General features: G+C 40.4%; 1 protein-coding gene across 1 annotated transcript; it reads left to right on the forward strand.

Annotated features, from left to right (window-relative positions):
- Positions 1 to 607: 607 nt before the first annotated feature.
- CUNH3orf35 (chromosome unknown C3orf35 homolog) lies at positions 608 to 1,039 on the forward strand. The gene is given in 2 exon segments (XM_006927064.2): positions 608 to 891; positions 894 to 1,039. Coding segments are annotated over 2 exon segments (378 nt in total). The 5' UTR covers positions 608 to 659.
- Positions 1,040 to 16,071: the final 15,032 nt, after the last annotated feature.

The raw sequence follows: 16,071 nt of genomic DNA on the forward strand, positions 1-16,071 counted from the left end.
TGGAACAGCTGCAGCCATTTTGCCACCATGGGAAAACCTGGAATTTCTGGGCTGACTGCATGGAGCCCAGAGAGAAAGCCAGTAAGAAGGCAGAAAGGAGAGGGAGAGAATCTGAGTCTTTGGAGACATCTTTTGGAGCTGCTGGATCAAGTCTCACTTGAAGCCAGAACTAAATCTGGATTTTTAATGGACATACCCAATAAAAATTCTTTTATATTATGAATCAGCTTGAGGTGAATTTTTCTGTCACTCGTGACTAAAAGAGTCCTCCCTGATTCTATACCTAACTCGCAGGCTTGTTGTGAGGTTTAAATAAAATAGCACTTAGTGAAACATGGCACACAAATAATGCTCAATGAACGGTAACCAATATTATTACTGTGATATACTTATTTTCACAGTTATGTGTGTTTCTTATTCTATGCCCTAAAATTGACATATTTATTTATCTTTTTGGTATTATTCAGTTCCTACCTAGAGGAGAAAGGCTGCGAGAGGGGGCCGACCAGCCCAGGCTCCTGACCAACAGCCTGAGCCTCGGTGAACCACACGGAGCCCATTCAGTGCGGTTCTAATTCTTCCGACATCTCACTCCCATTCTTTGATGATATTTGTCTCCATCCAGCTTATACATAAATGTTTTCAGTAAAGTGCTCCAAATGCTTTGTTCAGAAATCCGAATCCACATGAAAACAATGGCAACAAGAAAAAGGTGTAAACTCTCCAGAACAGGCCCAGATTTTGAAAATGTGATAAAAACGTTATTGTGTGTTCCAACTTTTCACACAAGAATTGGAGGAGATTTAACACCAGGAATAATAAACAGAGGAAGACCAGCTAATGCAGAGCAGATGGGCCTGCAGGGCAGTGCTAAGCATTTCAACTGCATTCCCCTTGGACCTTGGATGACTTAATGCTGGTTTCTTTAGTTAAAAATAAAGTTAATGCAATGGGGGAAATCATAAATATGGCTGTTTTTATTTCTGGGGTGGCGAATGGACTAAAGATTTTAAGAACCTACTATGTGGCAGGCATTTGACATTCGCTGCTTTTTCCTGACCACGGCCCCATTTTATAGCGGAGAAAACCAAGGCTCTGAAACTGTAAATCGCTTACTGAAAGGGCACACAGCCAATATAACAGCGGATCAGTCCTAGGTCTGTCTTGCCCATGCCATGGTTCTGCAAACTGAGGTAACATGAGCAGGGAAAAAGAGTCATAGTCAAATAGATGTGGGGAGCACTGATACACACACATACATATGTATATGTATGGATATATATGGATATGTGTATATGTATATATGTGTATATATATATACACACATATATATCTATATATACTGATAGATATGTATATATATGTACATACATATTTACATAGTAATAGCCTTATTGAGGTATCATTGGTATGCAATAAACTGTATATATTTAAGCCATGCAACTTGATAAGTTTTGACATATGTCTATACCTGTGAAACCATCATTACAATTCAGATAGTGAACTTTGCATTACTCCCAAAAGTTTCCTCGTCTATATATACTGAGAGATATGTATATATATGTACATACATATTTACATAGTAATAGTCTTATTGAGGTATCATTGGTATGCAATAAACTGTATATATTTAAGCCATGCAACTTGATAAGTTTTGACATATGTCTATACCTGTGAAACCATCATTACAATTCAGATAGTGAACTTTGCATTACTCCCAAAAGTTTCCTCATGCCCCTTTGTGATTCCTCCTTTTCGTTCCTCTCATCCTCAATCTCAGACAACCGTTGACACTATGTCTGACTCAGTCTAGGCTCAGTCTAGAAGTGAGATGAAATGTGTTTTTGATCCATAATAATGTTGGAAAACTGGAAGGGGTTTCCTTATGCTTTCTGTCACTATAGATGAGTTGCATTTTCAAGAGTTTTATATAAATGGAATCATATAACATGTATTCTTTTTTGCCTGTCTTCTTTCACTGAGCATAGCAATTTTGAGATTCGTTCATGTTATTATAAATTTGTTCCTTTATATGACTGTGTAGTATTCTCTTGTATCAATATGCCACAATTTGTTTATCTATTCATGTAAAGATGGACATTTAGGTTGTTTTCAGTTTGGGGCAATTACAAATAAAGTTGCTATGAACATTTGTGGTCAAGTTTTTATATGACATAAGCTTTCTATTTTCTTAGGTAAGTACCAAAGAGTGGAATGGCTAGATCAGATGGTAGATATGTGTTTAAGTTTTAAAGAAAATGTTAAACTGTTTTTCAAAGATAGTTGCACCATTTTACACCCCACCAGCAGTATCTGAGTTTCAGTTCCTCCCCACCCGCACTTGGTATGGTCAGACTTTTTAATTGTTTCCGTCTTAACATATATGTAGTGGCATCAAATTTTCTTATGGTTTTAATTTGTATTTCCCTCATGACTAATAATAGAGTTTGTTTTTGTGTGCTTGTTTACCATGTAGATATCTTCTTTAGTTGAGTGTTCAAATTTTTTGCATATTTTTTAATGGAGTCGTGTCCTGATATTGAGTTTTGTGAGTTCTTTGTGTATGTTGGGCATAAGTCTCTTAATCTCTGCTTTGTAAAGATTTCCCCTAAGTTTAAGCTTGTATTTTCATTCTCCTAACAATGTCTTTTGAAGAACAGAAGATTTGAATTTGGTGACATCCAATTTATGTTCCACATCTCTTAACTTCTATTTTATATTTTAAAAATCTTACCTACATTCTGGAAGATTCCTCTGGCTTGATTTTAACAACTCACAAATTTGCTCTTTTGGCAATCTGTTCTATTCAGCTGATAATGCTGAACTTTTTTCAATGATCAAATTTTTAAAATAAAAATCATTCATAATGTTTGACACATGGTAATTTTGTATCTCCATGAGAAGATGAATTGTTTGGTTCAGCTTGGTCTATGAGTTCTACTTCCTCCAATGTAAGTTCTATACTTGGTAAAAGGGTGAAGTCTTTCTTGCACAGAGCTGGATTTCCAGTCGCTTGGTGATTCTGAGCTGAGAAATCATCCACTCGAGGATCCCTGTTGGCCGGTCTTTGTATTTGGTAGCCCACCTCCAGGATGAGGAGTGAGAATTAGGCATATTGTCATCAGGGGTGGCTTTCTTGGGGCAGGACCTCCTTCCTCATTCCTCCTTAGTATTGCCACCCCCCTGGGACACTGTCTTGGCTCTGTCTAAAGACTCATACTCCTTGCTCCTACAGGGAAGTAGACACCTCTATTGCTGTTGCCTAGTACAAAGGGCACTAGGTACAGGGAATAGGAGGGAATATTGATCTGACGGCTCCTACTCTGGCATTCCAGCTCATTTCCTATCAGGTGCTCAGAGCCACTCCTCTCCTCAGATTTCCTATCGGGTGCTCAGAGCCACTCCTCTCCCACTCTCTGGGACCTCTAGGCTTTGAGTATTAGTAATGCTACCTTGTATCCTTCGCTTTTATGCAAGAGTCCTAGTCCCACGTGTGCCTAATTATAGGGCTCCTTTTAAAATCTCATTAGACTGCCTTCTATATTTCAATGACTTTTCAAGATTTCTTATCCATAGGAGACTCTTTCTGGTTTTCCAACATTGTGGATCAAAAACACATTTTATCTCATTTCTAGAGACTTGTGGATGGAGAGGCTATAACTGATGTTCAGTCCTCTCACCTGAACTGAACCTGTAGGCAATATTTGCATCTGTAGAAGAATCTCTTGGTATTTGAAGGCGCACCGGGTACATACCACATATACCAAATGTTGTCATGACAGTGTGGTTTGCAACTTTGATGTTGGCACTTTAGGAGAGTTTACTGGGGCCTATTTGCAGAGGGAGAAGCATAACCATTGTTAGAAATGAAAATCTAGACATTTCTCTCCCCTGTGAGAGTATATGTTAGAGAGGCCATGTGTCTATGCTACAATCAAGCGTCCCAGCCAAGCCCAACCTGTATCATTCCCACCAAGGTACCAGACACGAGTGAAGCCATCTTGGTCCTCCAAACAAGGCCGGCCACCAGCTGAGTACACTGAGTAAACTCTGTTGATGACACATGAAACAGAACCAAAGAATTGCCCAGTCAAGCACCCAAATTGCTGACCTACACAAGTGTAAAATATAATAAAGTGGCTATTTTTTCCCCAGTGATACATAATTTTTATTATTGATCTTTTAACATAAAAATATTAAGAACTATATGAAAGGCTCATAAAGTGACTCTTTTAAACCATGAAGTTCTAGGACAGATTGTTGTGTAGCAATAGATAACAAAAGCACTTGGCACATGATAAGTGCTCAATAAATACAGGTCAGAGTAGTTTTGATGTCAAATTACTTTTCCATGGCAAATATGTAAGAGTAGCCGGGAGTGGAAGATTATTGCCCTGATCCCACCTTCCTTGACCTTTTCCTTCCCCTGAGTCTCCCAGCAGTGTTGGGACAAATTTCCTAGTCTGGTGCACAGGGGGCCTTGATCCGAAAACCTCACTGTGAGTCACGTTAATTGTCCTCCTGCATAAAAGACACCACAGCAAACAGCCCCAAACCACTTCTAATTCCACCTCTGGTGCCATCTCCTGGAGTAATATTGAGCCTGCATTCTGAGCCCCAATTTCCCCTTTTTTAAATACAAATGGACACTTTCCAAGGGTACATCTGTTTCCGACAAGGCTACATAGCATGTGTCCCTCATACTTGACCCACTGCTCTTGTGCAACCTTCAACTTTTTGGTATTTCTTTCTTCATCCTTCCCACACTCACATTTACCAAAACACCCTCCCTTGACCTCATGTATCCCTCTCATTTATCCTTATTCCTCCCTACAATTCCTTCTTTAATTGGTCAACTATTAACCCTTCAGGTCTCAAATGAGATGTTGCTTTAGGGAAGCCATTAGGGCCCTCCCCAAATAAGTACCTTTCCACTGTACCTCTAACTCACTCTTTACCAACCACCTCCCTGCATTTCAAGCTCTTTCATATAGTAATTTACTGGTTTACCATCAGCTTCCTTCACTAGGCTGCTCTCTAGAAGAGCATGCTGTGTTCATCGCACTTAGCGGTCTTGGTATTGGCACGCAGATCTCTGGAGTGCTTCTTCCACGTTGGCGGACAGCAACAGCTTCTTCAACTACCAGTGACATGGTTGAGGCTTTCGATATGCCAGGAATTGCTCGAATCTCATGACATGAATCTTGCCAATAATTCTATGAGTAGGTACTATTATCATCCCCATTTTATAGATGGGGAAACAGAATCTCAAAGGCGTTAAGGAACTTGTTTTGTTTGTTTGTTTGTTTTTCTATGACCGATAAATGTTGCAGCTGAGATTCAAATCCAGGAAGCTGACTCCTGGGTCAGTGAAGCCCTGTTGGGAAAGACTTCACCTTTGGGCATTGACTTATGTTGTCTTTTATTTTTAACAGGAAATGAGTCTTGTATGTGCAGTTGGTCCCTTCTTCGCTAAGCTCCCTCTCCTAAATGTGGCTGTTGGTGGCTTGGTGGCCTACAGGGACCTCCACTCCCCACACGGATGTCCTGGATTCAAAGTGCGTCTTCTCTGGTATAGCACATACACCCTCCCTCCCTATCCCCCTTCCTAATCAAAGGCATCCACAGAACCTATAATAAAAATTAGCCCTGGGATGGGAGAGGAGTATTCTGAGCAATAGCTGTGGCCTGTAGCGAACTGCATTCCTGAAGTTTTGGCTCTCAAAGCTCTGTGGATGGAGAGCCACTGCTTCCGACATGACTCACTCCTGTCTGAACCAGAGTGGCTGTGACAGAACATGACAAAATGAAACATTCCATTAAAAAAAAAAATTCTAAGAAGTTAAATAACCACAACCAAAGGGAGGGTGTGGAAAGAAAATAAAAACCAAAAAACAACTACAAGTGGAAAGAGAATGCTGAGTTCATTCCTGGAGGACAAACGGAATATCTTCATCTTAAAATACTGGAACCAAAATGTGGCCAACTTTCTTCAGTCTTTGAGAGGATCTTTAGATTAGTGTCTGTCAAGTGCTTGGCACTCACAGGCAACTGAATGGGTGTTTGATAAGCGAGCTGACAATTTTTCTTACCTGTACGTGTGTGTATGCACACACACACATGTGCACACACACTCACACACACACACACTAAAGAGCGACACCTTAAACCCCACCTCCCTGCATTTGAACCATGAAAACAGTGGGTGGAAGCTTGAGGAAATCTCTAAGGAAGGCATTGTAGGAGTTTCCACTGATGGTTCACACCTGAGAAGCTGGTAAGATGCGATTTGACAGTTTACTGAAGTGTCTGTAGAGACGCCCTGAGAAAGAAGCCTGGCTGGCATGCTGCTGCCGTCGTGAGGGTGAGCACTGGCTGCTCGGGCCGTGCTGTATTTGCTTCTGAGCCCTCCACAAGGCGCACCCGAAGCATGTGGGACGTGAGGTCCTGAACTTGTAAGCCTCAGAGGGCTCTAAAATGACCCACTTACAAATGAAGCCACCTTGAATTGCAAATTAGTACAGCCACTATGGAAAACAGTCTGGAAGTTTCTCAAAAAATTAAAGATAGATATACCTTTTTGACCCAGCAATTGCACTTTGGGGTATTTATCCAAAGAAAACCAAAACAATAATTCGTAAAGATCTATGCACCCCTATGTTCATGGCAGCACAATTGGCTTCCATATCATGGCAGCCAAGATATAGAAGCAACATAAATGCCCATCAATAGATGATTGGATAAAGAAGTTATGATTCATATATACAATAGAATATTACTCAGCCACTAAAAAAACCAAAATCTTACCGTTTGCAATGACTTGGATGGACCTAGAGGTTATGCTGAGTGAAATAAGTCAGAGACAGATAAATACCATATGATTTCACTGATATGTGGAATCTAATGAATAAAAAGAACAAATGAATCAAAAACAGACTCACAAATATGGAGGACAATCTGGTGATGGCCATAGGGGAGTTGGGAGGAAGAGGTGAAGGGTTAAAGAAGTACAAATTGATAGTTGATAGATGGTCACGGGAATGGGGAGCACGGCATAGGGAATGCAGTTAGCATTAATGTAATAGCTAGGTGGAGAGCCAGAGGAAAGAAAGAGCAATTAAAGGGATCATTTTATAAACCATATATATGTCTCTCTAATGTATGGTGTACTTGAAACTAATAATAAAATAAAATGTTTAAAAAATGAAGCCACCTTAAGAACAGTGTCTTGAATTTTTTTCTCTTTTACTCCAAATCAAAATAGCTATTTTAAAAAGCAAAAGAAATAGCACGATAATAATGGTATTAAATTGCTAACATTTATCTATTGCTTCCCATATGCCAGATACTCTATCATGTGCTTTACAAAGTTTACCTCATTTAATCCTCACAACAACACTCTGGGAACGAGCTTCTCTTTACAAATAAGGAAACTGAGGCTTAGACAGATGAAATAACTTCTTAAGGTCACATACCAGATGTTATGGACTGAATCTATGTGTCCATGTGTCCTCTCCGATTCATATGTTGAAATCCTGCCCCAAGTGGGACTGTATTAGGAGTAAGGAAATAATTAAGGTTAAGTGAGGTCATAAAAGTGGGTTCCTGATCTGCTCTGATTAGTGTCCTTGTCAGAAGAGACACCTGAGAGTTTGCTCACTCTCCCTGTGCACAAGGAAGAGGTTTCGTAATTGCACAGCGAGAAGGCAGCTGTCTGCCACTCAAGGGGACGGCTCTCACAAGACACCAACCCTGATGGTACCTTGATCTTGGACTTCCAAAATCACTAGAACTGTAAGGAAATACATTTCTGTTTTTTAAGCCACCCGGGCTAAAGTATCTTGTTATGGTAGCTTCAGCCGACTAATATACCTGACAACTCACTACATTGAGATTATAAGCACCAGAGCCCTCATTCATCGCCATTTAAAAATTTTATTTTTCAACAAGCAGCATGCTAGTTTTAACATTTAAATTGAGGTGAGACATGTTTTAAACACTTGGCATTGCGATGGACAGAATTATTCTAACATCGATCGTTCTTACTTAAAGCAGTCTCACTAAATTTGGATCTCTGGAAAAAACATTTTTTTTTTTTTTTTGAGCATGGAAACAGGTTGGAAATATTGCACCCAGTCATAATAGTTGGACTTTTGGCTTATGAAATACTTCAGTGGGAAAGTATTTGCTTAAATCTCTGCCTGCTATTATAGTTGAAGGTTTGGTGATAGTATTTGCCCTTGCCTTGAACTTTCTGGATTTCAAAACCATGTGGAAATGTAGTTTGTCTTATATAAAAAATAAGGTCAGGTAACTTTTGAAGAATTGACATCAAAAATTGCATTTAGCTAAGTATCAATCATTTAGAGAATGATTATCTGGTATGTGAATGATCTTGACCCTTTTTCTTCTTCTCTCCTTCCTTTGAAAATACTGTGAGGAGCCATCTGGCTATTGACCACTTTCTTCCACATATCGGCTGGTCCCCTCTTTACCTCAGCCGGCAAAGCTCCTTCACAGGAAGTGGCTCCTCAACAGAGGCCAGGGCTGTAGACAGGACTTTCCAACAGATAGATAATGTGGGCTGCCTTTTGCTCCACTTTCTTCCCCTGTTGGGTAAAGGTCAAGTTTCTGTTTCATTGGTGGTGCGGGCAGACAGCTTGTGTGCACTGCTCTTGGTCCATGTCCCTGTTTCTAACAGACTTTCACTTTGATTAATGCTTTGGTCTTATGAATGTAGCGTCTTTTACATTTCCTGCTGGCTCTCTGTAGACAAACAATAAAAAAGGACGGATGGATGAATGAATGGATGGATGGATAGATAGACAAACAGACAGACAGACAGACAAGAACAGCCCATAATCTCAACTATAACCATTAACATTTGAGGTAAACTCCCATACCTCTTTTTATGTGCATCTATACATTTAGATGCATGAAAATGTACATATTTCAGACCATACTGGGCATGTTGTTAAGTCTTTGCGCTTCATATACAGTGGGTGTCTTTCCTCATCAGTATATAAAATTACACACCATCCTTCTGTAACAGGCTCACAGGAACCTGTTACAAATAATGGAGAGTATAGCCCAGATTGTTCACTGTTAAGAACCAAGTTGTTAAGTTCTTTAGGGCTAACTCCAAAGAAGACCTCATTTTAGCATGAGAAACCATGCACCTTAAGAGCTAGGGAGGATGAACTGGCTTTGTGGGCCTTATATTTTGGGGGGATTGGAACAACAAAGAGGTTACTTTTAGGGGGAGTGCAGTATCTATGAAGGTAGTCTGACTTCTCCTCTTACTGCCCCATGGGAGGACTGAGGGAGGGATGCTTGTCAGATTTTTCTCTCTCGAATCTACGGAAGGGGCTCTCAGTGTAATTGGTCATAAAATTTCTAGGTGATTACAAGAAGGGGAAGCTGATATATTGTTCCTCGGTTAAGCTAAGCTACCAGCTTAGAGCTGACGACGATGATAGGGAAGGATTGTGAATGAAGTGGAAAAGGGGTATAGCTATTGGAGAAGGGCAATAATTTTCCCTTTGAAGTTCCATTCCCTGAGAATTATAGGTATCTCTACCACATTGCTAGACCCAGGTTGGGGTGGCAGAGAGTAGATGGAATGTGTGCTGCGGGCTCATGGGAGACCATAGTATGATAAGGGCAGGAGGTGCTAACATCAGAGAAATGAGGACTGAGGCCACCGGCTTGGTGATAGCAGAGGGATGTGGCCAAGTCTAACAAGGAATTACCAGTGCTGTGGGCCTGCTGGTGATCGAGGCCCTCAGCAGCAAGGTTTCTTGGGGCCTCCGCCATCTGCCTAGTCTGCAGAGAGTCTGCAGACAAACTATGTGAGTGGTGATGACCAACAGAAAGTGGGCAGTAAAAACCAAACACCCCAAGTGGTCAAGTAGGGAGACTCCTCTTCACATTCCCTCATCTTCACCCCTGGAAGGGTAGGTATAGGGAAGGGGATGTGTGAGAGAAGGCAACCCCAATACACACACACACACACACACACACACACACACACACACACACACACACAGAGCCACCAAGTTCTTATAGCCACTAAGCTGGGGATAAGAGAATAGCTTTAAATGAATGAGTCTGAAGTTTTAAATAAACAAGATAAAGTCTTACTGACAAAACGAGATTAACTGCCTGAAGAGTTATGGGATTGGACTGGAATATTATTAAGAGAGGCTGCTACTTAGTGAGCTATGATGGTAGCAATTACTAGAAAAAATAAAGCCATTTCATGTGTGTATACATATTGAGATCAAATAGATCTTTTTACTTTTTATAATGGCTGCGTAGTTTTATATTCTATAGCTGTCCATAAAGTATAAGTATCTTTCCTACAGACATTTAGTCATTTAATAATTTCCGTTTTTTTTTACTATTATAAAGCTGTCATGAAAACCTTTATGCAAACATTTTTAAAATCTCATGTCCGATTATTTTCTTATGATAAACTCCTAGGAGATGACTGCTAAGAAGGGCAGGGTTTTAAAATATAATTGGATTTTTAATACTTTGAGATTCAGGTTGTGCAGAGAGGAGGTAGAGAGGGGAAGAGGAAGTATATGAAGCTTAGATTAAAGTCTAAGGATCTATTTCCAATAGACTGTCAACCAGTAAGGTAGTTAAAGCATTTTCAAAATCAGAAAGTAATTTAGAAATAAAACATTAATTTTACATATAATTTAAATGCAATTTTCCAACTATGCATCTATAAAGAGGTATTCCTATATTCAGTAATCATCATAATATATGATGCACAACATTTTGATAAAATAATTTATGCATATAGAGTCTTGTTGAATTCAGTCAGCTGGACAAACTACCAACTTATTAAGAAAGTAAGTAAGAACATATTGATTGATCAAGATAGATCAAGAGAGAGCTCTCAGAAGCAGGCGTTCTCATGCACTGCTATTGGGTCTATAAATTGATTCAACTTCTTTACAAGGCAGTTTAGTGATATCATAACAATTAAAATGCACGTTCCCCTTGACTAAGGAATTCCAATTTTAGGAATTCAGTCTATAGAAATACTTACCATGGTCACAAGACATAGGTACCAGAATGTTCACAGCAGCCTTTTTTTTTTTTTCCTACCAGTCAATAATGTCACCCCACTGGGAGTTGGAGGAGGTTGTTTAAATCAGTTATAGTCTATCCATATAATGGAAACTCATGTAGCCATTAGAAAAATAAGTTGTATCAATACGGAGCATTTCTAACACATTGCTAAACTTGGAAAAAACAAGGCACAAAGTACAGGGTATGTTAATATGTGTCTAAAAAAGCCCTGTATTTGAATATGTGAAAATATTTCTAGAAGCATGCTGAGAAGCTACTGCAGTGGTTGTCTCTGGGAATGGTGAAATTGGAGGAAAGGGGTGGATGAAAGACTTATTTTTCACTACTTTTACTATTTTTATTGTTTGAAAAGTTTAAACTAGTCAATAACTCAAATACATGTGAGCAAATAAATGAGTAAACAAACACACAAATAAAAGGCTTTACTGTCATGCTCTTGGCCTTCCTATACATGTTCTTGCTACAGCTGGTCCTGGGGCAATGAAGAGCAAAGATGCCCAAGAGGTCCTTTCATTCCAAAAGCCTTGCCTAGAGGTCAAAGGGCTTTACTTTACACCCAACTGACCTTCAAATTCCAGAGCCCCATATTTATCCTGGCTCCTCTTTAAGGATTTGAAATGATGTTAAAACTCCTAATAGAATTAAGTGTTCAAAAGCATGATTAGGTTATTCAGTGACTTAAAAAGGAGTGAGGTTTCCTTTCTGGCAATATAGTAAAACAAATACCCAGATATCCGGGAATCTTTCCTGGTACAAAACACCTAAAATTGCTGAATCAATTATAAAAATAAATAATGGATTGCTAGGCTGGCAAGAAACAAGGTAAATGTTCAGAGGCCAGAAATAATGAAAAAAAATTCTAATCTGGGGGAAAAGTGACTGCCGATGTCAGCATTCACCTTGGTTATATCTGAATTTAAGTGGCTCTCACACATGCAAGGGACAGCAGACAAAGCCTGGAAACCGAGACTGGGTGTAGTCAGATTGGAGACATCAAATCAAGATGAATCCCTTCAGAGAGTGAACTAGGATAATACCTGCTCCACAGAGAGAGATTGTAAGAAGTCTTTCTTGCGCTGGCCTCCTTGGCTCTTGATGGAATGAAAAAAATAAAAGGAAAAAATATTCCCTGAGAATACTGAACCATAGGCATGTGTGGCAGAAAAAACTCCAAGCCAGAAATTTGGGTCAAAGTGGTGTTGAAATAGCAGTGCCCCAGGCAACTGGCAGTAGTAAATACAAATCGTTTGTGGGGGAACATATTCTAAACAAAGATAAATTTCCAAGGAACACGAACTCATAGCCAAAGATTACATAACACACAGGAAACCAGCCACCATGAGAGAGAAATAAGCAGACATCACAAACTGCAGGAACAAATGTACAGACTGTAGATATTAGAATTACCAGAAACAGAGTATAAAATAAAGAAGTTCAATTTATTTAATGACATTGAGGAAGATGTTGGAAGCATGACTAAGGAGCAAGAGACCATTGAAACTGACAAGGCAGTTTTTAAAAGAACTACATAGAGTTTTTTAGATTGAAAAATGTAATAATAATGAAAACTACAAATTCAAAAGACTGGTAAAGGATAACAGATTATACATAAATGAAGAGAGAATTAGTGAACTGGAAAGTAAAACTAAAGAAATTACTCAGAATGCAGCCTGAAGAATGAAGAAGAAATAGTTAATATTCACAGAGTAATTCCTATGTGCCACATACTGAGATGTGCTGTATATACTTTATTTTATTTAATCATTATAGAAAACATATGAGGTTGTTACTATTAATATCTATATTTTGTCTAACCTTTCTGTGCCTTATTTTTCCCATGTATAAAGTGAGGATAGGAGTGGGAGAAAAGATTCACAATTCTAAAGTAGAAAAATTTTTGAAAACTGAAAATTTCTTAAAAATAATTTGGTGGCAAAACCTTACTCAAACTGATATAATACTGTGGTATTGTATTAGTTTCCTGTTGCCGCTGTAACAAATTACAACAAACCTAGTGGCTTAACACGACACGAATTTATTACCCTAATAGTTTTGGCAGTCAGAAGCACAAAATGGCTCAGCAATGCTGATATCCTTCTTCGGCCTCTGAGTTCTTCTGGTGAATCTCTTTCCTTGTCACCTTCCCCAGCTTCTAGAGGCTGCTTGCTTTCCTTAGTTGGTGGTCACAACATTCTGCTCACTGCTTCTGTTGTCACATCTTCTCAGGCTCTATCTCTCCTTTCTAATGATTCCATTGAGCTCACCTGGATATTTCAGGGCACTCTCCCCATCTCAAGATCCTGACCTTAATCATACCTGCAAAGTCCCTTCTGCTGTGTAAGGTAAGATAGTCACAGGTTCCGGGTGCTAGGACAGGGATGTCTTTGGGCGGGGTGGGGGGGGGCATTATTCTGCTGATCACAAGTATGAACATTCATACATTTTGCTGCCTAGTTCTGCTTTCTTCTTACGCGCTGCAGGTATAACGTATGGTGCTTATGCTCTATTAACTTGTAAATTCTGAAAAAATTTGAATTCAGTAACATCTGGCTCCAAGAGTTTGGACAAGGATTGTGGACCTGTAATAGAGGCAGTTCTCACTTGAGCTGAGATCAAGTCTCAGGCTGCCGCTTTCTAATTGGATCACATTTGGTTTAAATGCAATACGAAGATCTGTAAAATGCTCGGTACAGTGTTTGACACATAGCGAATGTGCCTGCTTTGCTGCCGGCTGCTCGCAGCATCTGCCCTGCTCACTGTCTGTGCTCCCAGCAGCTCTCCGCAGAGCAAGCATCCACAGTCACTGCTAAGGTCAAGAACTTCTCTTAGCACCCTGCTGAGATACATTTAGGCAGAGCCTAGAAAGGGGAGCACTCAAGAGGAGGAGCCAAGGGAGATGTTAGAGTGTCATGTTTGGGGAGCTCTATCAAGGAAGAATCAGCATTTTCTGTTGGAGAACAGGGTGAGGACGCTCCAGGAAAAAAATAACTCGGACACAGGTATGGCTCAAGACAAGGCCTAAAAATAGTCATTTTACTTCTTCTCAGCTGGAAGAACTGTGTATATTTTCTACTATAATTTTGGGTTTCTGTAGTGGAAAACTTAAAATTAATGAGTCAATCAGCTTGTATGAAGAGCTTTAGATAGAAATGTACCCAGCTTTTGACCTAGCATTTAAGCATTTAAGAAATAATGAGGGGCAGGCAAAAATTTACAACTTATAAGAAAAAAGTTGATAGAGAAAGAAGGGAAAAAATAGACCAATTATTCTTAAAGACTTTTTCAAGGCTTGTTTCCACTGGGGCATTTAATCATTCCAATATTCTTCTGTGCAGTGGGGTGGGCAGGGAGCAAGGGCAAAACCATCGCTTCTTTTGCGTTGCTATGGCAAGGGTGCTTTCAACCGTTTTTTCTTTACCCCTGGAGGGAAGTCAGCTCTGCCTTACGAAAACTGATGGCAGGCTCTAGAAGGCAAATGAGAGGTGAGCTGATATAATAGTGCATGTTGTTCAATCTGCAACCACTAGGGTTAACGGAAAACCTTCAGATTAGCTCTTGAAGGGAGAGAATAAAGGGAGGGGAAAAAGAGCAGTTGGTTGTCATTTCAGTTAGAAAATTGAACAAGAGTTTCAGTTTTTCAAAAGGCACACCCCCACGAAGCAAAGCTGCTTTCCGGATGGCCAGATCTGAAATAGCATGTCCCCCGGCCCGTTGGTCTGGAGACACACTTCAGATCAAGTCTCTGCAGGAAAGCTTATTCTGGCAACCGGCAAATCAAGCTCTTGCTCGATGTCAGATTACATGAATAACTAACACATGTTCAGAGCTTTACAGTTAGGTTTATTAGTTTATCAGTATCTCTGTTTTGTTGATTTCCACAAGATTACACAGTTGGTCAGACCTGGGGATTAATTCTTCTGTCTGAGGCCAAATCGTATGTTTTTCCTACCACATCGTGTATCACATGGTCAGGAATATGGTGCAGGACTCTGAATCTTCTGGAGGACAGTGCTTCCCAAACCTGACTACTTAATAAATCTCCCCAGAGGTATCTGAAATATAGATTCCTGGGCCTCACCCTTAGAGATTCTGACTCAGAGTGGTGTTTGTAAATCTATATTTTAAAATGATTGCTTGAGGGTCTGATGTACAGCCAGATTTGGGATCTGTTGCTTTGTTAAATCAAAGACCAGTGCTACAATTTTCACCTAACACTTTTAGAGTTTAGATTATGGAGACTGAAATCAGTGTGTTTTAGATCAGTGGTTTGTAAACTTTCAGAACCACCTTACCTTTTAAGAACTTGTTGAAATCTATAGATGGATCTTTTCCTAACACATACACACAGAGGGAGAGAGAGAGACAGAGAGAGAGAGAGAGAGAGACAGACAGACAGACAGACAGAGACAGAGACAGAGAGACAGAGACAGAGAGACAGAGACAGACAACTGAGCCCCAATTCCCAGAGCTTCTGATTTAGCAGGTTTGGAGTGTGACCTGCTGATCTGCAGTTCCAGCATCTTCCCAGGTGATGTTGGTGATGCTGATGCGGGACCCGCATTTAGGAACCAGTGGTGTAGGAGACCAGGTGAGCCTAATATGGAGGGGTACTCTGCTCGCTCCCACGTGGCGACTGCTGTTATCAACAGCAGCTGACATTTACTGAGCGCTTGCCTCAGGTTATCGCACAGTGGGTGAAGGGGCAGCAGATGGGCAGGGCTAGAATAGAAACTCGATTCATCTCCCGTCTTCCTTTGGTCGTCGGTGTGCGTGTGAGATTGAGAGGGAACAAGAGACACGGACAGAAACCCAGCAGGGCGGGCAGAACACGCAGCTGCGGAGAGCGTTAGGGTCGCCTTCTGACCCGAGCGCCCAGGGCGCGGCGGGGAGGTGGGGAGGCCAGAGACGCCTGGCGGGTCGCGGGCTCTCTCTGGCCCAGGGAGGGGCGTGAGGGGCTCGCGG

This window comes from Pteropus alecto, unplaced genomic scaffold (assembly GCF_000325575.1).
Source record: "Pteropus alecto unplaced genomic scaffold, ASM32557v1 scaffold10, whole genome shotgun sequence".
Taxonomy (NCBI): Eukaryota; Metazoa; Chordata; class Mammalia; order Chiroptera; family Pteropodidae; genus Pteropus; species Pteropus alecto.